This window comes from Bemisia tabaci, chromosome 4 (assembly GCF_918797505.1).
Source record: "Bemisia tabaci chromosome 4, PGI_BMITA_v3".
NCBI classification, from domain to species: Eukaryota; Metazoa; Arthropoda; class Insecta; order Hemiptera; family Aleyrodidae; genus Bemisia; species Bemisia tabaci.
Window position 1 is genome coordinate 52,536,995 of NC_092796.1, and position 25,436 is coordinate 52,562,430.

The 25,436-nt window shown below is 37.1% G+C and overlaps 1 protein-coding gene across 1 annotated transcript; it reads right to left on the bottom strand.

Moving 5' to 3' along the window:
* Positions 1 to 75: 75 nt before the first annotated feature.
* vir (VIR_N domain-containing protein) lies at positions 76 to 23,939 on the bottom strand. The gene is made up of 18 exons (XM_019059290.2): positions 23,792 to 23,939; positions 22,711 to 22,823; positions 21,862 to 22,000; positions 20,826 to 21,032; positions 20,194 to 20,319; positions 19,380 to 19,590; positions 18,643 to 18,807; positions 16,522 to 16,772; positions 12,905 to 12,988; positions 12,183 to 12,402; positions 8,868 to 11,658; positions 7,975 to 8,311; positions 6,425 to 6,527; positions 5,791 to 5,957; positions 5,043 to 5,274; positions 4,175 to 4,374; positions 2,719 to 2,806; positions 76 to 777 (listed from the first exon to the last, which is right to left on the bottom strand). Exons 1-18 carry the CDS (start codon positions 23,846 to 23,848, stop codon positions 566 to 568), a joined length of 5,703 nt encoding a protein of 1,900 aa, XP_018914835.2. The 5' UTR covers positions 23,849 to 23,939; the 3' UTR covers positions 76 to 565.
* Positions 23,940 to 25,436: the final 1,497 nt, after the last annotated feature.

Consider the following 25,436-nt stretch of genomic DNA (forward strand, 5'->3'; position numbering starts at 1 on the left):
AATATCACCCAAACTATGGCAAAAGTCAAGGAGACAGCGCTCTCCTTCAAACTGAATTCACAAACAACACTGTGATAAGATTTATACTTTTATTCACAAATCTTCACAATTCTTTAACAAAAATTCAAAAAATAAATTAGTATCTACATGTGACTGAATAAAATCAAAACACAACACTGTACATTTCCACCATTAAAAAAAGTTATAACATAAAATATACCTTTCAAGGTGGAGAAAAAAATGATTTTTTGATTACAAAAAGGGAGGCAGAAAAAATTCTCTGCAAGTGTCATCTAGCTATGCAGAGTTTGCTCTGTTGCTTGGTGGGGATATTTAATAATAAAAGGCCTAAAGCTACTCGTTTCATTCAAATTTACAATTCAATAATCAGGGGAACATTTTTCTCGACCAGATTAGATCATTTATACAGTTAGAAAAAGGACCAAATCAAAACATGAAAACAGTCAATTGAATATAAAAATCTTTCTTTCGTATGACGTGAGCAAGATATTTAGATTACAGGCTGGTTTTTTTTTGTGCTGGGGTGACCCACCCGAGGGTACCCCTACCTGGGGAATGGACGTAAGAGGCGTGCGTCAGAGCGGTGGGAAAGAACACCTCTCATTCCAGGTGGAGGGAACGGTCTTTGTTCCCACAATGATCTCCCTCCTCTGAAAGGTGGCCTTAGGTGCGGTTCATGTCCTCGAAATGCGTGTGGCAACGGTGGCTGTCCTGATGGTCCTCCTCCTTCTTGTCTTGGCATTAAATGATGCCAACCTAATCCAGACAACATAGATGTATGAATAAAAATAAAAGGCACGAATGTGATTGATGAAAAAATTCTTGCAATTGAATTTGATTCACTTTTTTTTTTGAAATGAAATAAGGCTACCACTAGTGCTAGAGGGGCAGAGAAAATTTTCTCTCCTAACTCACAAGGACCCTCGAAATTATTTTTAAAATTTTTTCTTGTGTTCAAAACGTTTTGTGGAAAAGAAAAATCCAAATGCTGGCTGAAAATTGACCTATTTTGTAGTGCGGTTTTGCAAAACAGAAGAGGTAGGTGCTGACATAAAATTAATCGATTTTGCAGCTTGCAAGAACTTTGCAAAAAGTGAGCAGTGCTCAAAAACTTCAAAATGATAACCTTGTATGTATTACTTTAAAGGAACAAATTGCCAGGATTTTGTAAAAGGAACTCGGCTATGCTTGCAGTGTTGCACAAAAATCGATTTTCAACTTCAATTATGCAGAATATTTGCAATTTATGCTCTAATACACAGCAGCTGTTTCATTTTTGACATCCATCTTTAGGGCCTTCCTAATTTTGGACACAACTAGCCGGTTACGTGATGGAGGATTTTTCGCATCCTTTGTCTCACTCAGGACTACGGTTCTAAACATTTTAGGAATTTTAAGACTGAACCTAACTGTTCCAAAATGCTGCCATTGGATGAATGAAAAAAAGCTAACATGATCTAATTTCATAATACATAGGGTGTCCCAAAACAACTGAGACCAAGTCTGTAATTCGGAAAGTATGATAGATATCGAAATGCGGTTTGTGAGAGGTTGTAGTCCATACTATTAGCTATCAAACCTCAAAATTTGAGCTTATTCAGTTGAAAACTCACCGAGTTATAACATTTTTTCGGGGACGAGTTGAACAGAACCCTCCACTATTTTCGAGTAATATTTTTCATTTCGCGAACTGTTCGTGAGTGGCGCCGTAGATCGCGACGCTGTGGATCAGGTGGAGGGATGAAGTGGTCACTGTTCTGGATGCAGATTTTATCCTGTTAACGTGTGTTTTTATCGCAATCGTCCGCGGGAAAGCTCAGTGCAGCCGAAACCGTCAAGCGTGACCGAGAGTTTTCTCGCGAAGCGCAATGAGTTCACCCGCTGAGTTGAAACAAGAACAACGTTATGCCATTCGCTATTGCGTTCGCCGTGGCCTTTCTGACTTCGATACTTTAAATGAGATGACAGTTGCTTATGGGCTAAATCGACTTGGGAAAAGTACCATTCTTCGTTGGCATAAATGATTTTCCGAGGGTCGAGAGTCGGCAGCTTGTTTCAACTCAGCGGGTGAACTCATTGCGCTTCGCGAGAAAACTCTCGGTCACGCTTGACGGTTTCGGCTGCACTGAGCTTTCCCGCGGACGATTGCGATAAAAACACATGTTAACAGGATAAAATCTGCATCCAGAACAGTGACCACTTCATCCCTCCACCTGATCCACAGCGTCGCGATCTGCGGCGCCACTCACGAACAGTTCGCGAAATGAAAAATATTACTCGAAAATAGTGGAGGGTTCTGTTCAACTCGTCCCCGAAAAAATGTTATAACTCGGTGAGTTTTCAACCGAATAAGCTCAAATTTTGAGGTTTGATAGCTAATAGTATGGACTACAACCTCTCACAAACCGCATTTCGATATCTATCATACTTTCCGAATTACAGACTTGGTCTCAGTTGTTTTGGGACACCCTATGTATGAAAGAGAAATTTAATTACAGAAAAACAAAAAGGAAAAGAAAAGAGCAAAAAGAGATTTTATGCATGGTGCAGTAAAGAGCATCCTTTAATCACTATTGATGAATAACTGAATACTTTTTAAGATTATATATTTGACAAGGATGAATATTGTTACTATAATATTTCTAAAGAAGTTCTTACACTATATTGTGAGTGGTTATAATTAGAGATGCGATTTACCTGGTCTTGGTCGAAAAGAAAGAGCTCCAAAAAACCTAGCACCTCTGTCCAATCCGAACGCTCTGGCTCGTCCTCGCACTCGAAGATCCTGAAGAAGAGAGATAAAGAAAAACATTAAGTGATGCAAAAGAATACGTGTTAAAAATAAAATTTGTTGCCAAGCTGAGGTTTGATAATTCAAAGGGGGAAAATAGTTTTCAGTATATGTCAAATATTGAGGATTTTCGAAATATTACTCTGCGCCATGTTACAATCAGTTGACTTCTGGTCATTTTCAGAGGTTTTGAGAGAGCAATTGTGATCTTCTCCAGAAGTTCTTGATTATGAGAATAGATAAATCTAAGTTTTAAGAATACTTGTTGAGAAGCTGAAGAATTTAACAAACTTGGATTATGAAACGCCACTATCAGGATAGGATCCTGGCAAGGATTAAAAGTCTGCGCACAATCTCACCAACTGCTTTGACATTATTGATAAAGAATTTGCTACTTTAAGGCAGTGCGAAAAGAATTCTCCTCAGAATTTAGGTTTCTTGCTTGGAGGCTGATTAATTGATTTAAAAGATGCTGTTGAACGGAGTAAAGGATCTTAAGTCTCCAATTAGTCCTGATAGCTCAATGTATCTCACACCAAGTGTTAGGAAGCTGGTAATGAAATTTGGTTCTTCAAATCTAAAAATGAAAAAAGTTTTCCAAAATTTCAACTTTTCTTTTTGATTCAATGGGGAAAATCAATAAAAAAATGTGATGTAGCTGAATGAGTAAACAAGTATTTCCACGGAGTCTTTGCAGCTCAATGCATCTCACTGAGTGTGTTAAACAGGCGAATTTCAATATTTTGAGACTGAAAAAGAAGATTTCCTCAAAACTAGCATTTAGACTTGGTGGCGAAAAAGTCATTCTAAAAATGCTTTCCACCTGAGTGGAAAAAACCAAGATTTCCATTAACCCATTGACTTAAACCGACGGCTCCCAGCCATTCGCGCTGCGCTGGGCCAGATCTGAAGAGACGGCTCAGAGCCGTCCGTCGATCATTTGCGTTATTTCGGCGATTCTCCGGTAGATTGCGTTCTCATCAATGTTTATATGAGTAGTGTGGCCACCCTATGATTTATTGTAAACGGTAATTTCTTGTTTTGTTACGGTATTTTCATATTACTGTGCGTTTGCACATGAAATAACCTCAAAATTTTCTGATTTTCGCTGATTTTGCGATTTTTGCGACTTTGACAGCTATAAACCACAATAAAAAAATCATTGCGTTCAAAGTTTTCACCATTTTTCTCAAACGCTGTATTGTGAATGCTGCTTGTGTCAATTTTCACCCTTAGAGAAAGAATTTCTGGATTATTTTGAAGTGTTCAAAGTTACTGATTTTCGCCAAATTAAATCGTAATTCATGGCCCGGCAGGGTCAAATTAAATCATAAGTCAATGGGTTAAGTTCCCATAATTTACCTGAGCAGCTCGCATTGACATTTTATTGTAGCCAGTTGGTCCGGTAGGCTGCTGACCACAAGTTTCCAGAGCAACAAAGTCATCGACGTGAAGTGATGGAGGTCGTGATGTGTTTGGGAGTCTCGTTCTAAATAAATCCCCTCTCTGCTGCTGCGAAGAGGAGCGAGATGTCGAAGCACCCCTCCCACGCATTGGTGTAACTACAATGTGTGAATAAATGAAAAAAATTAGGATTGAAGTGGAAAGAAAAATTACCAGGGGTGATAAAACAAACAAATCGTTAAATTAATCTTAATTGAAGACCTTGCTGGATGAGAGGGGATTATGCAAATACCTTTGTTGCCAGATATTTGCGCTTAAGGTTATGGTTCATTCACACGATCTCCAATTGTTTTCGACTGGGCCAAGGTTAAGTTTCCTTTCGGGCATATATTTGAGCTTGAAAAAGCATGAAAACGTCAACCATGAACTGTCGGTGCATCTCATAACACCACACGCAATATACTCCTCTTCCAATAAGGTATTTTATTGTCATTACGTTATTGCAGTAGCTGGTGCACAAAAAATTGCAATGACTGACATGACAAGTGAATTTCAGGAGCCCTTTTATAGTGGAAAAATGGTTAAGGCAAACTCACTTATTTTCCATAACCAAATGCGTTTTTCAGTCCACCTTGACTTCTTTAGCAATGGATTCCAATGTCATTAGGAGTACACAGTCAAAATCCATTGATAAAGGAGTCAAAGTGAAATCAGGCGGGCATCAGGTTAGAAAAACTTAAGTGCTACGAGTTTATTAATTTTCTGAACTCCGAGTAACAAATAGATTTTTATAAAATTCAGACATGAGAGTGGAAAAATGGCTTACCAAAGGGTTTCTTTGCTTTTGTCTCCGCAGGTGAACTCGAAGATGCAGATGTTGAGGTGGGTGTTGAGCCAACACTTGAGCTTTGAAGTTTTTCTTTCGCCCGTTTCTTAAGTGTTGGTGACTGGTCAACATCAGTAGAGCTGATTTTCGACTTGCAAAGATTTTCTAACTCTTCTAGGAAATTCATTTTCGGAAAACAATTTTTTGCTAGTTCCAAAATATCACAAGGGATCTGAGGAAGAAGCAGAGGAGATATAATAAAATCCTTTATAACTATACAAATAATAAGCAAATAAGGTGACAAAAGAAAAAGTCAACATGGTATATTTGACACTGAGGTCAATTAATCTACAAAAGTCATGAAGAATCTAGGTTAAAACTTCAAAGACATTATATTTTTTACATTAATATGGATGACAGAGGAAATCGGTGGCATGTATTTTGTAGCTCCTACTTTTCGCTTTCTAGCGAGCTATTGAACATTAAATTTGATTTGCTGGAACTGAAGAAAAAATAATTTTTCTGAACTCATCTTTCTCCGAGACAACACGGAAATTCCATGCGGCGCCTCAGCATGTGGCTATTACACCTATCATTCATTGTAACCACACGACTTAATAATAGTTGAACTTCAGCCGTAAAATATCGGACGACATGCTGTTGCTCAAATACTGACACAATTGATACAAAAGATAAACCTTGACACCTTGAACTACTAGAATGAATCTGAAGTCAAACAAGACCTTACCTGCTCCATTTCTTGGTCAGCCTCTTCCGACACAGGTGGCGCAGAGAGCCAATAGGCAGGAGTTAATCGGTCGTCATCAACACTACCGAGCATCACAGATACAGGACGAGACATAAACTGAACCAAAATTGGATCGCAATGAGGTAGAATTGGTTCTACAATAGGTTCTGTAAGAGTGCAAAACATTGATTGGATCAATTTTTCTAACTTTAAAATGAAATATTGATATTATAAAAATGGATTTGGAATTTAAAGTTTTTAAAAAACTTTAAATTGCAACTTCAATTTCTCAATATGCGCAATGATCAGAACTTTCATGCTAGTCTTTTGGCAAATCTTAATATTGAATGACACAAACTCTGAGACTAATTTCATGGATTCGAAACGGCTCTGATCACCTTACGAACAGAGTCTAGAGTCTGGGGTCAACATTGAAATGATCGAATATTTCCATCATGCATCAAAAGTTATAGAAAAAAATTACTTGAATCAATAGAAACTATCAAAAGAATCTGTCTATTCCCATTCAAAATATAGTTGCTGAATTATTGATAAATAGTCCCCGGAGAACAGAATCCTTTCAATACTTATTTCATACTCTTGATAGGGAGTAAAATGACAAGATAAAAAATACCTTTCTTTTCGGGTGGTTTAATTTCACTATCATCTAGAAGTTTCATGAACTCTGAAAAACTGGGCTCTACACCAGGAAAGTTTTCCAGATCCGCATTATTTGCCTAAAAAAAGATAATTCAAAATCACATTTAGCAAAGTCAGCCAAATAGCAGTTGCACAAAAGACTCGATTTTTTTTCTAAAAAAAAAAAAAAATCTTGCAATAGTCCTAGATACATGAAAAAAAAATTGAATTCATGTCTACCACATGACTTGGGCCAGGAGTGACTTTCACTGCACAGGTAAGCTATAACTCCAAAGATATTTCTCAGCAAAAAATGGACCGAGTTTAACAGAAAGGAACCAAGCCACATCAGCTATTGCGAAATTTGACCAGGCAATTAATTTTTTTACGAGAGAACGTTTGTGCGGATTCCTTTGAAATTTTTAAGAAATTTTCTTCAAACTATGGAGATTTTTCATTGAAATTTGCATGGAAATCCGCGCAATCGTTTTCATGTTAAAAATTAAATTGCCCAATTAAATTTGGCAATAGCTGATGTGGCTTGGTTCCTTTCTGTTTACCGCGGTCCAAATGTTCTTTCCACTAATTTTTCAACATAGGATATTCTTTCATTCTGAAGCAGCAGCGATACAAACTAAACACAGTTATAATTAATTATTACACCTGTAATATCCTGAAAAAACATCTCTTGGCTTTGGAAAGGCCGATTTGAGTAGTTGCTATAAATAGGTACTGAAAAGAATTTTTTTTGTATTGTTTTGTTCACCATCAAGTATATCCAAAAATTGAAAATTCTTGCACAAGAGCACTTCCCAGTTTGGAATCTTACGGATATCATTAAAATAAAACAGTGCTGGCTGTTAAATAAAGACTATATGGATGGCCACGGTACGAAACGACGTATTTCCATTGGGGGTATTTCAAAATTCCCATTCTTATTTTTTTTTTTTTTTTTTTTCATAGAGAAACAAGTCAGCTATATGGTTTAAAATTGATACAGAATATTCTGTTAGCAGTGAGGAAAAGTAGAGGAAGTTTTCAAGATTACGTTGACCAGTTTTCCAAAAAAAAAAAATTAAGCATGACAGGGAGTCTGCAACGTTGCAAACAAAGATACGAGGTTTTTGCGTTTCGGCCATTGATGTAATACCATTATATGGCAGTGGCAGAAAAATGTGTGTGGTTAAGCTTAATTCGCCGCTAATTATAAAGTGAGAGAATGACTTCATGTTTTTATTTTCTGTGCAGAGGGCAATATTCCATGTTGAACGTTTTAGTGTAGTCCTGACTAAACAAGTTTCAAAAGTTTATAAAAGAAATCATACTATGAATTTTATCTGTTTAGACTGAAAGGTACATACTTACTTTATCTGTGATATACAGAATAATTGACAGTAAAAAGACTTGGGCACGCATACAAATATTAGAGTTTAGGATATTGAGATTAAAGACAACATGTTTCAAGACTGAGAAAATTAGTGAGCAAAAATGACACAATTGCCGAAAAAGATCTATTTTGCAGATGTAATGATTTGGCTGGCGTACCTTTATAATACTGCTTAACTGATGAAAAGGATGAATATCATTAGTTTCTGTGACTTCTGAATCTCCATTAACTTCCATTTTGATGACTTCGGATGGTCTTTTGTAGAGGCAAAGTTCTGCAATCTCCTTTGGAGACAAAGTTATCGAATGACCTAAACTGAGCAAACCACAGCCTTCATCATTCTCACTCTTGACCTCTACGACAGGGGTTGAAAGTTCTTTGAAAAGTTCAATTAGCACCATCAGAATCGGAACACACTCCAGAATATTTTTACTCCAACACTCAGCAAGTTTCGTGAGGACACAAAACACAGCTTTGTTCTTACTCTCAAAACAACTGAAACAAAAAAAAAGACAAACAAAGTTAGATGTAATTGAAAGATGCTACAGTTTTTGTTTGAGGAAAAATAATTCGATCAGTTGGAAAGAAAAAGAGAATTTTAAAAATTCTGATTCTGATCAAATAACTGTGCACTACCAACCTTAAACTTGGATTTCTACCCTGGAAAAATTATATTTTTGGCAGGAGGGTTGAATGTAGTCATGAGTTTTCATTAATTTCCGTCAACATTTTTTTAAAAGGAGATTTGCTTTGCAGAAAAAAACTGAAACCTGTTGGTAGCAATTAAGCTGCAGGAAGGAAGCTTAGATAGTCAAAGCGTGATGTGCATTTTAAAAATTAACATACTTAAATCCACCCTTTTAAGTGAATAAATTCAAACAATAATAATTTGACTCGGAGGGAATATCATCAAGATAAATAACGAGATGAGTCCAATCAATAGGATCCCATGATCAAGTGGGGGGGCTTTTAATGGGGAATTGCACATCATAAAAAACATAAAGTTAATGAACTCCATTAAGAGTTGAATAAAAAGTTATGTTGTACTTACTTTTTCAGATGATAAATACCGAAGTCATGCTCACTTAATGTCAAGAGTATTCTCAATATTTGAAGAGTAGTAGTGAGACTATTCTCTTTAAGAGACAGATGATCCAGTAAGGCAAGGCACATTGGTACTAGAGTTTGTTTTGGAGGTAACGAGTTACTTAAATATGTTTCGATGCTTAGCGTTAGCGATGGATCGTTCAACCGTGGTAATAGCGTTATATCTGCACAACACAAAGCTTGAAACATAGATAAGACACATTCTTGAGCTTGTAGATGATTCACATCATCTGAAGGCGTTGAAATGATCAGGCAAAGAGTATCCATCAAGGTCAGGAATTTCTCTTCTGATTTCGGGACAGAGGCGTTGTTTACTGTCAGATGGAGGAACGCCACTTTGACGCATGGGTATGTTAACAGACAAGCTAAAAAGTTCAATAAGCGCACTGTGCGGGGCGTAACAGGTGCAACATTCTGGTTTAATGAAAGACTAGAAAAGAGAGCATCTAATATGCTCCGAACAACAATCAACGCAGTTGGCGCTGCTAGGTCCGAGAGCTGAACACAGATTTTTCGCAGGATATGCAACAGAGGTTGATAACTTGATTCACATAGAGTGACAATGAGGTCTTGTAATAACTGACTTAGAGAGTGCAGGTGAGCTGACCATAGTTTTCGATAGTTGACAATTCGGCTGATTTCACTTTCTGACAAAGATTCTTTGGTTTGTATCGGAAGCGGTAGAGGTAGTAGTTCTGAAAGGATAAGTAGTCCATTTTGGAATGTGTATGGGCTGGCAGTGATAAATTTTATCACTTCCTTTATCATCGATGTCCAAAGACTTTTATTCAAAGCTTCCGACTCAGACGATGTCTCGTTTGAGATAGGCAACGTATAAGCTAGCAATGTATCAACTATGTCTTTACGCACTTTTTGAGCTTCAAAATATGCATGAGATGATGCGGGGACAAAGCACATTAGATTGTAAATAGATAGGAGAATTGGGATGGCTGTAAGATCTTTGAAGTCTGTGTTTTGACACTGAATGACATATATTAACATTCGGCGTAGTAATTGAACACACGGCATGATAATCGATAGAACTAACACGCTATTTCCTTGAAGAAATTTGTGAGAGTTTAGGTAAGGCTCATCATAGTGCTCAATGAATTTTTGGAGTATTGATGTTAAAAAAGACATGCCGTCATACGAGTAAAGTTGCAATATGACATATTTGTACTTAGACTCAACATACTCCTCTTTTAAAGGATCACTGACCTCATGGAGATCTTTGTCGTTAGTTTGCACGCCAAGTTGGCGCAGAATTCGCAGCCCTGTGATCAACTCTCCTGGTTGAGATGTACAACTGTCTAAATTCTTTTTCACTAATTCACAAAGGTCGGAGATGTCTTCGTAGTGAAACAATGAATAGTTCTGAGATGGTTTCAGCCATGGAACGAGTGCTTGAAGTTCTGGCAATTGAGGTTCTTTTGCTATCATATCACATAATTCGGGGCCATATTTTCGCAAAAACGGCACATAGTCTGAAAATTTGACAACTGTTGAGATCAAATCGCTTGCATAGAGAATAGACGGAGATTTCTTTTTTGAGTTAGTTGTGTCCTCTGGCTTCGTGTGAAATTTCAGAAAATTCAAAACTGGCTGTATGTAATCGCAACGAGACAGGATGAAAACGACTGCACTTTTACCAATAGGATGCATCGTTAGGCAATGTAAGTTGTGAAGAATATCAAGGATTTCTGAGCTATCAGGATCCAGTTTCATAACGCTTTGGTACTCCCAAAAATTAAAGAGGATATCGGTGTAATTTAGAGCTTGAAGCCGATAGACCAAAGTCAGTCCCAAAGGGATATTGATGCCCAGTGAGACAACCTCATTTTCATCTACCGTTGGTGGAGTTGTGGTGCCGATCAAAATTTTAATTATTGGATTGATGGTATCAATAGATGAACACAAAAAGCGCATCCCTTCTGGTGTTTCAATTAAACTGCTAATAAACTCTTGAATGAGTAACAACAGTGACCAATCACTTGCCATTTCTGGAGAATTCAAAATCAATACTATTGTTTCAATTAATAGATGGCTTTTGAAAAAAGTAAATAAAGTTTCATAAGGTTCTGGGCAGGAAAATGTGGCACCAAAATCAAACTGAGAGTGCACAGGTAGGAACCTTTTAGGATGTGAAATCATAGTTTGAGCGTTCTTATAATACTTGATGATCTCTTCTAAACAAATAGAAATTAAATTCATATCAAACTCTTCGGGTGTATCACCATCCTTGGACTTTAGTTTTTTATCATAATTATAAATGAGTTGATTGAATTCAGATAAGATTTCGTAAATGTGAAATTTTCGAAGAAGACTTGCAAGAGCAAATTTGACACGGGCCAGTTGATCTCTTTGCATCATGTCAACAATTTTTACGTATCCGTTTACATTCTCATTCATATTTTCATCATTGACAGAAAATATTTCAGAGTTCAGAAATAGCTCAACGCAACTTTTATAGCGGAGACTTGAATCTAGAGTTCGAAGGATCATTAACTTAATAGAGAGGGCCATATATTCTATGTGATACAAGTCTATTAATTTTCGATGCAGGCTAATTCTTTCAATCAAGTCTAGTGTTATTTGTTCACTACATTTGCATAAAACTTCAGCTAGTCTCAGTCCTGCCTTTATGTGCCTAATCTTAAAGGCAGGTTGAGGTTGCGTTAAAGCATCTTCAAAATTTAATCCTGTGTCCACCCATGAAATCAGAGTCTCAATGATACCTGAAAAATAAAGCAAAAATTCATTGATATTCAGACTTATTTATTTTGATATTCAATGGATGCAATTGATTATTTCTCAAAATTTTGTGACGGTCCCTGCATCCAACTCGTTTTGACAGACCTAGTTACCTACCACAGGAAGGAAGCATGTTCTCTGAGGAGTAATAATTTTCCAGTATACTAGGGAAAATTTTTTGAACAATGTATGGTTATTCCCGTCAAATAATTAAAGTCCAAATTGTTTCATCCATGTCCCATTAGAGTGCAGCTCATTCCTTTCAATTTAAATTAAACATTAAGAATTTCAAAATCAAGAGGGGACCCTTCTGGAATTTTCCAAGTTTTGCACATAAAAACAATCACAACTGAACAATTAAATTTCCCACGTGATTGAAATTGGAAGGTCTTGACGAACCTTCAAACCTAAATGAAGTTTTTCTAGGAAAGAACACGTTGTGAAAAATTCGAATTTCCAAAAATCTGGTGAGCAATGAAAAAGTTTCCGGTTAATAAAATATACTTACTTTCTCTACTTTCCGAGTGCGGTAGTCCTTTGGGAATTAATGGTACTAATTTTTCAATACCGATAACCCAAGATTCTTTTTTACAATCACTAAAATCATCACAGTTATTGAAAACTTCCTCTAATTGTGTTGCTTCAGGCACTTTTTTGAATTTTAAATATTCTTCAGAGCAATGAGAGACCTTCCATTCATATTCTGACATTGATGGGTCAGAGAGATACTGAAAAATTAAAAAAAAAAAATTCTGTGAGAGAAACACTAAGCCAGGAAACAAAGGAAAATCTGTGATCTGCAAGATTATTGATTAAAAGCCCAAGACAGTACCATAAGATTTAACACCTGGCTAAATTTCAATGTTATGTATTTCATATGATGTACCTTACAGCCTCTTGAGCACAATGAGCTCTTAAAGTGGAACTAAATATGCGCCATTTTCTTGAGTTAAATGGGGCTGAGAAGTGAATTATGCAGTATTTTCCTTATTCAATGATGAATAATTTTCAAATTTGAGTCTTCCTATCCCCTTTAGATTTCACTTTGTCTGGCAGGAACTTTGATGTCATCTAAATTTGTATTAGAGGACAAGAAAAGGTAAAATTTTTGGAAAGGTTTAAGAAGTACTATTATAAAAACTTTGATATGAATAAATAATACGCGGTATACAAAGTATTAGCAATCTGACTGGCAAATTTTGGTGAATTGGATTTTGATTTGAAACTTACTGAGAGTGGCTGAACAATAAAGGCATAAGGATTGAAAACTTTTAGTGGGTTGTCAGCGAAATCAGCAAATTCAAAATCAATGTCCTGTGAAAAAAAAAGAGTGAAAGATGCAATTAGGAAATTGAGTCAATACAGGTCAAGTGTGAACATATTGATGATGAATCGAGAAAGATACAAATCTTGATTGCAGCGTTTTAAAGTTTCTATTTTCATTTCCTTTTTCTGAAAGAAACCACGTGATAGTGTTTCATAAATATTTCCAAAACTAAAAAAATACTCTTTAAAACTTAGCTAAAGATAAATTATGGTGAATTTCAAAAGTTAAGGATAATTTTTCCAGCACTAAGATGTAAGAAGTTTGCGACATTACGAATTAAGATACAATTGATTTAGTTTCACTTTTGATACATGAAAGGTGATTATCAGCTACGATATGATGGTCAAAGGGGAGGATAAAGGAACATAAATAAGTATAAAAATCACTTGTAATTCTCAAAAGTTGGTGGAAATTTCATTTTTTACAAGTCAGCAGTCATGGTGGCACAGCAAAAAATTGATGCATCTATGGCGGAATAAATTGAATTGCATTTGCTTCTTTGCTGCCAAGTTTTCGGGTAGGGTTCATTAAATTTTATTAAAATCAAGTCTGATTGAAACTTTGAAAATAAATCTCCTTGAGAAAGAAAAATTCAAAGAGGGTTATACAAAATCGGCGATTTTACCCCCTCTTGGATTTTGCCCGGAGTTGGATATGTTGTTCCCTATCACAAGACACGCCTTTTTCCGGCGTTGGCAAGTTCACCCGAAATTTTTCCCGCGCGCTACAGCGTTGCCAAGTTGAAAACAGGCAAATTCCGTAAGTGGCGTTAAAATTGAGCTATGAAGTTGCGGTTTTAACGAAAATTCTCTAAAAATTACGTACTTTTAGGAAATGACCATCAATTTAATGTCGCATTAATTTTAACATGCATTGTTGCCAATTTTTCGTTTTTTTAATTCGACTAATTTTACAAATCCGCAAATACCCAAAAAAGCTATCTTCAAATTTGAATAAAAAGTTGTCTAATCGATAGTTCGTTTTGATTCCGCATCCATCGATATATTATGGCTCGCTGGGAAACTTTTGGTTCGCGAGATATCATCATTTTTGTAAACAGCTTTATGGAGCGACGACGCTTTTTGAGGTCGGGCGGATAGAAATTTTAGCCTCCAAAAAACACAGGTCAGCATTAATTCCATGGTTTCCTATGTAATTTTTGGCGTGATGAATCCGAATTTCACCATTTCATAACAAAATTGTCACCAAGAAGTTGCCAAATTGGGCAAAAATGGCCTAAAATCGGCCTTTTTTGGCGGATTTTAGCCAGTGACTTGCCAGGAGTTGATCAGACGACAAAATTGGTTATTTCACAGTTAAAACTCGTTGATTTTTTCTACAAGCTGAGTCAAAATTCTTCCTGCTCACGGCAAAATTAAACGCGCGACAAGCAGCAAACTGAAAAAAAAGACACCAAAATCGGCGCTTTTTGCGGTTTTTGTCCTAAGTTTCTTGTTTTTCCGACGGAATGAACATTTCTTAGGAAATTCTGAATTACACAGAGTGTAACGACAAACTATTGTATTGTTACATACATAGATAGGAGCTGCTTTAACAGTGGTCCCGCGCCCCGCAACGCCTAACTGCCATAGTTCCTTGTCCTCCCACAGGTCCTCAGTAATTTGGAGCTCCTTTGTTCCTTTTTAAGCCCCTTATTGCCCTTTCCTAGGCGGCTTTTTCACTTTGGTATTGTTACTTTTTTCTATTAAACTCCATTTTCTCAGAATTATAAAATAAAAACTGTATACTGAATATAGGGCGATGAATAATAACTGTCAAATGCCGCCAAAATTCAACGATTCTACGTAATTTTGGCAATATTGCAATGCGTCTTGTCTTGTTTTAATGAAGTCATTCTGAGGAGTACATTTTATTCATTAATTTTTAGCAGAAAGTTTTCCATTATTGTTTTCAAAATGTGATTTTTTGACATGATTCGACAAAACTCACTGTTTTATGAATTTTTCCTCTCTGGAATAAAAATCCTCGTAATTAGTTTATATCTGTCGCAGGCAATCAGCAATCGCCGGCAATTTGCAAGCAGTTCACATGTTGTTTCGATAACTCGCAATAATGCGAATCGACATGGTATGATTTTTAAGGATTATGGTCTTCAAAAGCATCAACTCGCCTTGGAGCGCCTTCATTTTTTGTGATACTCTACGCTTTGTCTCGAAGTTAGTTTAGTTGCCTGTCCGATCTCAACCCAACTAATGTCACAGAGTTCACTACACGCTCTTCTGAGAGTTCCTATTTCTACTGTTTTTACGGTGGGAAAAGTGTTTACTCACATTAAAGGCAACATCATCAGCGCTCTAATTTTATTATTTTCTTTTTGAATTTTATGCTTTTCTACTTTTATTTATCACTGGCTTTAAAATTGCCGGCGATTGCTAATTGCCTGCGACATATCTAAGTTGAAAATTAAATTATTCTGCAAAAGTTTATTATTTTGCACGAGAGATACATTTAAATAATTTAAAAATAAGAAGTGAACAAAGAATATAGGACCAAATATCGAAAAACACAGCGAAAATTCAAGTATTTTGTTTCAGCTTGGCAACATCGGAATACGTTTGATTTTATTTTATTGTTCATTTTTATTAAATTCTGCTCATGTTGTTCATTAGTTTAGTCTAGAAACATTCTCTTAATCGGAAAACAAGAAACTTAGGACAAAAACCGCAAAAAGCGCCGATTTTGGTGTCTTTTTTTCAGTTTGCTGCTTGTCGCGGCGTTTAATTTTGCCGTGAGCAGGAAGAATTTGACTCAGCTTGTAGAAAAATCAACGAGTTTTAACTGTGGAAATAACCAATTTTGTCGTCTGATCAACTCCTGGCAAGTCACTGGCTATAATCCGCCAAAAAGGCCGATTTTAGGCCATTTTTGCCCAATTTGGCAACTTCTTGGTGACAATTTTGTTATGAAATGGTGAAATTCGGATTCAACGCCAAAAATTACATAGGAAACCATGGAATTAATGCTGACCTGTGTTTTTGGAGGCTAAAATTTCTATCCGCCCGGACTCAAAAGCGTCGTCGCTCCATAAAGCTGTTTACAAAAATGATGATATCTCGCGAACCAAAAGTTTCCCAGCGAGCCATAATATATCGATGGATGCGGAATCAAACGAACTATCGATTAGACAACTTTTTATTCAAATTTGAAGATAGCTTTTTTGGGTATTTGCGGATTTGTAAAATTAGTCGAATTAAAAAATCGAAAAAATTGGCAACAATGCATGTTAAAATTAATGCGACATTAAATTGATGGTCATTTCCTAAAAGTACGTAATTTTTAGAGAATTTTCGTTAAAACCGCAACTTCATAGCTCAATTTTAACGCCACTTACGGAATTTGCCTGTTTTCAACTTGGCAACGCTGTAGCGCGCGGGAAAAATTTCGGGTGAACTTGCCAACGCCGGAAAAAGGCGTGTCTTGTGATAGGGAACAACATATCCAACTCCGGGCAAAATCCAAGAGGGGGGTAAAATCGCCGATTTTGTATAACCCTCTTTACCTGAACGTCAATTTCATCCGGAATATCCTCATCACTGAGAATTGGCTCGAACTGTTCTGTGTTAGTGGTGCTTTGCTCAAGATCAATTTCAGGAGGTTGTGGAGAAGCTTTTGGAGTGATGGTTTCTACAGGGGGCGGTGGAGTTTTTTCTTCTTTCAAAGCATCATTTTCTCCAGGCTCAGAGATTTCTCCATCTGATATACTTTCAACGTCTCCAGGAGAAAACGTTTCAAAGGCAGGAGAGTTACATTCTATGGGCACAGCAGATAAACACAACTGATGAAGAACAAGTTTTTCTACCTTATAACCATGAGTTTACTCAGGAACTTCATCTTCATATTCACTTACCATGTGAAGTGTTTGACTTCTGCAACTATAGAGTTGCTGTCTTTATACGAGGGCTGTCCCAAAAGAAACCGGACTTTTGTCATAGAAGGCGAACCGAGCGTTGTAATGAAATTTTCTTGGGCTTGTTTGAAAGCTGATAAGCTACTGAAGATGCTTGTTTTTACAGAATGCAAAAGTTCGTATTGGTAAGAAAACTACACGCTTTGGAATAAAGGAAAGTCAAACTCGAGTTGCGATTTTTGTCTTTATTTCAAGGAAAATTTAGATACAACTCTAAAAAAACCCAGGTTTCAAGTTAAAAACTTCGTTGCTCTTTTATTCAAATACTTAAAAATAAGGAAATTAACATTTTAAGCAGCTTACCAAGTCATCACCTATCCCTTTCAAAATACTCGCCAGCTTTGTCGATGCATTTTTGCCACCGTTTCTTCAATTGGGAGAAACACTGTTGGAAATCCTCAGGTTTGAATGATCGCAATTCCTACAAGGTGTTCTCTTGGATTTCCGGAATGGTTTGAAAACGTCGACCTTTCAAGGTAGATTTAAGTCGTGGAAATAGAAAAAATCACACGGAGCCAGGTCAGGTCACCTTGAAGGAATTGCTATCATTCAAACCTGAGGATTTCCAACAGTGTTTCTCCCAGTAGTCCCAGTAGAAGAAACGGTGGAAAAAATGCATCGACAAAGCTGGCGAGTATTTTGAAGGGGATAGGTGATGACTTGGTAAGCTGCTTAAAATTTTAATCTCCATATTTTTAAGCATTTGAATAAGAGAGCCACGAATTTTTAACATAAAACCTGGGTTTCTTTTAAGTTGTATCTAAATTTTTCTTGAAATAAAGACAAAATCGCAACTCGAGTTTGACTTTCCTTTATTCCTAAAGCGTTGTAGTTTCCTTACCAAGACGAATTTTTGCATTCTGTAAAAACAAGCATCTTCAATAGCTTAATAGCTTTCAAACAAGCCCAAGAAAACTTCATTATGACGCTTGGTTCGCCTTCTATGACAAAAGTCCGGTTTCTTTTGGGACAGCCCTCGTATTCAGTTTCCCATTACACATGGGTTGCAGAGCTGAACAGTTTAGAACCTGCAGCCTTCAAGCTCTGGCACAGGGAAATAAGCACTTTCTGATCAAATTTTTCACTTTTATTCTATCAAGAGCGGCTGCACATCAGTTTATCACTTTAACTTGGTTTTGCATGGTTCTAGAACAATGAGCCACTTTCAAAAACATAAAAAACTACATCCAAGTAGGGAATATTAAAGAGATAGAATAGCTCTCCTATGGATTAGACAGATATCTCACTAAGTGATTTTCAGGGACTTTCAGGGGTGTTTTTTCAAGAAAATCCGGGACATTTCTCCCCGAAATACTTAGTAAGAGAAAGGGAGCTACTAGGAGCATTAAAAAGCATATTTTATACGACTAATTTTACAAGTTATGTTGAACCGATGAAAACATAAAAAACCAAGTGACACTTTTTTTATTCCTGGTTATACCGCGCTGCAAAAATTTTTCCTGGCGGGAAAATTTGAAAATGCCAGTGTTTAGGACGATTTTTGTCATTTTTTGGGGACCTGAACAAGAAAATTGGGGACTTTCAGGAGCATCGGGGACACCCTTCCAGAATCGGAGATAATCAGGGACATTGGGGACTTTAGGGGACAGGTAGACACCCTGCATGAAAGGAAAGGGGTTAAAATATAAAATAAGCCAAAAAACATTTTGTAACCAGCATTCATATTCAATGATGTAAAATAGTAAGTATTACCTTTCTTGACGGAGCCTGAGTTACTATCTTCAGGAGGCGGAGTGCGAGGTTGCACTGGTGGAGATCTTGGCCGTTTCCTACTACTCAAACCCTCCCATTCCATCCACGAACTGTGAACTTGTGCGAACTGTGATGAACTTGACTTACTTGAATAGTATTCCCTATCTGGAACGATAAATATTTTGTCAATAATGATCTAATTCAGGAAATAGTAACAGATTTTGAAGAAGCCGGCACACAGCTTCAAGTTCATTTCGGCAACCATCTTCAAAACTCACTTCAATTTCAGAGAGATACACAAGTTTTATCAGATTTTTTTTTTTTTTTGGCTTCATTTCACACTACTTTTCAGTGTTGACGCAACAGACTAATGACCATTGATTTATGAGCTGTGTAGCAGGAAGCCAGGATGCTAAGCAGAAAAAACCCTGCTCAAGGAGCATGAATACTCTTACTAATAACTAGGCACCAAGTGGAATGACTGCTTTATATACAACAAAGATGGTTTAATCATTGTGATTCTGGAATGTACATTGGAAAAGAACACTGTGTAGAAATATTGAAAAATAATGACCACAGATAACAACGCATGAGATTTAAAGGTATTTTTACCTGGAGAAATCACTTGAAATAATCACTCATGCCATATTAGACAGTTTAAAAAACATGGTACATATATAACCCGTACCCTTATTTCTTGAGACAGGAAACTGTAAAAAAAAAATGTCCTGACTTACCTCGAAGCCTTCCATCGTCAGACCCTCTTTCTCGGAAGTCTGTAGTTAGGTCACGACTAATTTCCATTGGAGGGGATATCCTGTCACGATGACGTGCTTCTTTGTCTTTATCCTCATCCCAAAATCCTTTATCCTCACTCCACTCTGCTTGTGAGTTTTCATATGGTGGCTCATTTTTTACGTGATTATATCCGTCACTCAGGTTGACAACCTTAAAAAAAGAATTAATGTTGTGGCCGTGAAGTTTATTTTAACTTGTCACATTCTTAACCATATTGAGAACAGAAATTTTTCCTTCTGCCTTTTGAATTCCATGGAGAAAATTTTTGGTTTATCACAATCCTCTGCAGTTTGGATGAAAATAAAGCCTTGAGGCCATGCAAAGGGGGCATGCGGATAAGGTAGAACAATCCATGTGATTGCAAAATTTTTCCATTGTCCGCAAAATCGCAGGTTGGGAGAGGGAGAAAAAAATGAGAAGTTTACAAAATGAGAAGGCTAAAAATTTTGAGCATTCCTTGGTTGGAAATTTTTAGAACACACAGTTAATCTAAAATTTTAAGATCAGAAAATACTTTCAAAATTGAGTTTCTGTAGATGTCTGATTGTTGATCGGTTATTAATCGAAAAGAATAAACTATGAAAAGACATTTGAGGACAGGGATAACCAACTCATTTCAAGAGCAGATGACGATTTGTTACTTATGTTGTGAAAAAGGACACAAAAATCTCAATTATTTAATTTTAGAATTCCGATCGTCAACATAAAATTCATTACATATGTTGCAGCAAAATAAAGGACTTTGGAACTTACAGATGCAGGAGCAGATGATGGCCAATCTTCTTGATACGGATAATGCGTGGTTGGTGGATTTGGGTACTTCCCTTCAAATTCTTCATTTTCAGTGGATACATTGTGATCAGCTGGTGTTGTCCCCACCTGGAAAAAGAATGAAACGTTTCTTTCTTTAACACAATCTTTCATTATCAAAATACAATAAAAAATTTGCAGAATAATAAAAGTAATGTCCAGTTTGGATGAATTGTGTAACCACAGCAATTCAGGAATATGTGTGAGCCATCAGAAAAAAACCTTTGCAGCTAATTGGTAGTGAGTAACTTTACAGGGAAACTCACCATCCTCTTATACTTACATATTTTTAAGGAATAAAAATCGGGAAAAATTGACACATCTAAAATTATTAAATTAACTCGATTTTGCACTCCCCCCCTCCCCCTCCAAAAACGAATTTTGTAATCAATTAAGTGATTCTATTGGAGAAAGAAATTGCTGAGTTCAGGTTATTCTGACGTTATTTTATCAGTCCTCCATTAACTTTGTGGGCGAAAATCTCAACTTAACATGACAAATTATCATGCAAAATAAAGAAAATTGACAGTATGATTTCATACTCAAATATTAACTAGCAATGATTGACTTCTCACCTGGGCATGCTGCTGAACCCATTCAGCAGTTGCTGAGGTCGTAACCTCTGGCCCGGGTGCTCGAGAGTTAGTGGATATCGTTGATGATGGAAGAGCACTTTGATTGACAGTTGCTTGTTCTTGAATTGTTTTCGTAAGGCAGCCATAGACTGCAAGCGTGATTGTCGAATACCAACCCCTGAGAACCAAGCCATCTGTTGGAATTGGCTGCAAAAAAAAGAAAAGGCACTTGGTCAGTTAATTTCTTTCACAATCTAGATGTAAAAATGTATTATCAGCAATATCTGCCCCTTGCTAGACCATTACCTGGGAGCTGAAGAGGTAGGCTGACAAGAAGGGGTAGGTAAGCTTGACATTTATATTTCGCTGCAAACTCTGTGGCTCACTTTACATCTATAATTTGTTTTAGCTACGAAGAAATCTTGGCAGTGACAGAATCTTACTTTCTTGTTCCTCTTGTGGGTAGATGAAGTATTTTTTTTTTAAGTGGCACTAAAGATATTCCTATAATTGGTCTCAGTTACTTAGAGGGAGGAGGGTCAAAGATTGCTTAACAAACCCCTGAGCAAGAAGAAACCTGGAATGGGGGGGGGGGGGGAGAGGTCAAGAATCGAAAAAAGCTTTTTTTTTAATGTTTAGCTTTGCAAATTGATTACTGTTGATTTTACAGTCACAGAGGCAAAAATTTTACAGTAAGAGAGGCTAAAATTCAAGACAACACCATGCTCTGTAACTGTGTGGAAGTGCACTTTTAAGACAATGTATTGACTACACTATGAGTACTGAATCAGATAAGACTTGATACTTGTGGCATTATTTGCCCTTTCTTTAAAAGTTTCTCAGTTCCTAGTCATGGTTATGTGCTAGACTGACATCACCAAGAAAACTCATTTTAATTTTGATGGTTGACAAGACATGAATAAAGTTGGCTCCAAGAAAATTTTGACAAATTACTTAAAAGTGCATGCATAGATGATGGAGTTGCGATACAGGATCAAACTTAGAAAGTGAGTACTGATTTATTGGAGACACTTACTCGATGGGATAGTTCCATTCTAATATTTCCATTTTGATTATAATCTAAAGCTCCGAGAGCTTCAAAGACAGCAGCCCCAGGAGCCTTACTAAGATCGTTGACAAAAAATTCAATCCGGAACTGCGAAGGATTTGTAGCTCTGAAATGAAGAGAAGGAATAGTTATGGTGCACAATTGTGGGGACATAAAAGATAATAAAAAGGAATTTGATAAAATCAAAGGCAATAAGCTAAAGTAATTTTGCACACATCTGAATTGTATCAAGTAGTCGCCCTCCTGCCAAAGTATCTTGCGAGCACTATTTGCGCTTCGTCGCTACCCCCAAACATCTCAATATTGTTTTAATTTTTTAAAAACACTTTTGCACATCCTTTTATTAAAATTTTAGGGATTATTCTTGATGACCAAAGGAACAGGCAGAATAGCAGGAGAGCTATCTAAGCCTAGAAACTATGTTGCCGAAAATTTCAAAATAAATTACATTTAAAAAGGAACTGATGCAGTATCAGCAAAAGACCTCGTGCATTCCTCCAGGTCATGCGAGGAAAAATGTTCAAATTTTGATTGAATCAGATTACCAATGACATAAAACGTATGTTTACTGCGTGCATGTTTACTGTGCATCTTGACAATATTTACTCTCTTTTAAATCCATTCTTCAAAAATGGCAAACCGAATTTCATGATTTGGTAGTTTCGTCATTAATGAGTACATGAAACAATGAAATGAAGGTGTGAATTTTCAATTGCTTAGTAGGAGATTAATATGTAGAAGAATTGAGAGAAAGTTCCCTAACTCCTTTGCAGAAAATGAATTTTTTTAGTGCCAAAAATATAGATCAAAGCTTACCCAAGTCGCACTCCACCAGGAAAATCAGCTTGAACTCTGGCACCCAATGGAATAATTCTTAATTCACTCAGAAGTACTGGCTTGGGAAATTGTACTAGGTCCAAATTTATTTCCTGCACAGAAAAACATTCCAGAAGAAATATTAATGCGACGCAATGGTTTGGCATTTCTCCACAAGTTGTTAGGCAGAGAAACTTACACCTCTCCAGTTGACATGGTTGAAAACATGATGAAGTATAATTTCAAGCGAGAGTGATTTGGCGTTAGAGCAGCAACTTTTAGATTTTAGCTATTTCATAGGGGGCAACCTAAATGTTAGAGATGAATAACATTGATGGGACCGTTACCGGATGGGATATGATTTCTATTTGGATCAGCTCTGCTTTAACAAATGAAGGCCCAAGTGCTTCATCAATAGAGGAACAAAAAACTAGGAGCTTAACATGTTTAAGATAGTTTCATGGCGTCAAGGAAAGACAACATCCTATCAGAAGAAATAGTTGAAATCATGAGGGGTGATAGAATTTATTCCCCAAACGTAATTAAAATAGCTACATAAAGCAGCAGAGTAAAGCCCTAAAATCGCCAAAACAGGATTTCATTCTTTTGGCATGGGGCATATCAATTGGACTTGGCATTACCCTAGTGAGATAGTTCACTTAACAGTCTGATGGTCTACATCTAGTGGACAAGAAAAAAACTAGCAAATGATTGTTTGCTCATTGGCGACAGTTATTATATTCATAATCTTGGAAGGATGATCGTCATTTATTACGTCCCGCTGCTGTTTTGTCCACTTCAAGCGAGGGGATTCACGGTAAGAAGTGGCTGCAGCTAAAGTTACATTAACTGCGCTATACCGGTCACTAATGGCTTTAACAATGAGCCGGAAAGTATTAAAGCATCTCACGGGAAACTCTGTAAACTCGACTAAAATAAAATCGGACAAATAATGGAAAAAACCATTTGATGATAAACATAACCTATACGTCGGGCCTTCACTAGCCGAGCCTTCGTAGGGTAAAAAAGGAATAAAATAAGGGCACAATCATAAAATAAAAACTGTCTGGTATTCCGTTACCTCACAACTTTCGTGCGAAAACGTATCAAAAAATAATAACTCCACATTCTCGGCCATTTTTACACATTTCACATTTCACTCGGCCAAAGAAAATCACTGTAAACACGGCTAACGGGCACGAGGGAAGAGGGGGAAGGGAAGGTGGGAGGGACAAGCGAAAACACATTTTTTGCCTCGAGATCGCAGCACAGTCAGTATTGAACATGTCACAGCCAGACGGGTTTTATATAGACAATTTGTCGTACATTCAGGGAGGATTGCCTATCAGCGCGGCGCTAGAATACGAGAACATTTCGACGTTGAAATTCTCAAACCACGTATCTCGTTTGCAGTGCTTAAAAATTTTCCCTATTTTATTTTTTAACACATAAATCATTGTCATTCCTTAACATTTCATCAAAATCTGCTTCAGACAGATTGGTAAAATCACTGAAGCTTTTCAGAATAGTATTGCTGTTGAGGTAGCTTTCCATTTAAAAACATTTTAAAAATAAAGTGTGACAAGAAGTCTTGCAACGTCGCAAACCGAGACGCGTGGTACAGGCGTTTTATTGTCGATTTACTTATTTTCCCCTTAAATCGAATATCGACGGTGTAAGTCCGCAATCACATAACTTGTTTGCGGTGTCTGAAAATCTCCACCTCTATGTTATTTTTTTAAAGGAAAAAAAATTGACATAACTCCTCGAATACAGAATCTTCTTCGCACAGAGAAGAAAAATCACGGCAGTTTCAAAGAATTTCCGTCGAGTAAAAATAAAGTATGACAGGAAGTCTGCGACGTCGCAAATCGAGTTATGTGATTGCCGACTTACACCGTCGATATCCGATGCCTGATGTCAGGTATTGCATTCTTGCCGGGTGATGCTGAAAAACTTTTTTTCGTCTTTCGGCAATAGACCACGTGTGAACTTATGGCCAGATATCATCCAGTTGAGGTTCGCCTTCAATTTTGCCGCTTAGGCAGTCGCAAATCGGCAACATTGTTTTCCTCCATTAAAACCTATGGAATTACATCGATTCTTGGAGGGGCCAGGTGCTCCGACAAGAATCGATTATTTAACATAGGTTTAAATGGTGAGAATCCGGTGTTGCCATCAAATTGCTGAATCCGCCTCTGATCGAAGTTACAGGCAATGAACGAATGTATGCCACTGGAGAACTAAAAATCTCTTATGTGCAGGACCGTGGGGTCCTATGGGCGGATGGAGCGGTTGCTTGGTTGGAGAGGGGGGCGCCAAAAAGTCAAAGAGGAAAAAGGACGGAAGAAAACGAAAAAGAGAAAAAAATGCTTCCTTAAAATTCAAAATTTTTTTGGGGAGCCCCCCCCCCCTCACAATCTTCCCTCAGGGGGTGGGAGGGGGGGGGGGGCGCCGACAACATCCTTGCCCCAGGTGCTAAAAGTTCACACCACGGCCCTGCTGATGTTGTTCATGGCATGAGAAAACTTTTAAAGAATAAGATCAAGAGGGCAAAATGTAGGAATCAGCTCAAAGACTTAAACGCAACACAGAAAAGTAGGCGTGCCGCGACAAATGCGAGTTGCTCAACGCATGGACACCTTATTATTGTGCGTGCTTGTAAAACCGGGGGAAAAAGTTAGTTACTGTAACAGGAGGTTTGTTTACGAGCTTCTCTACATTTG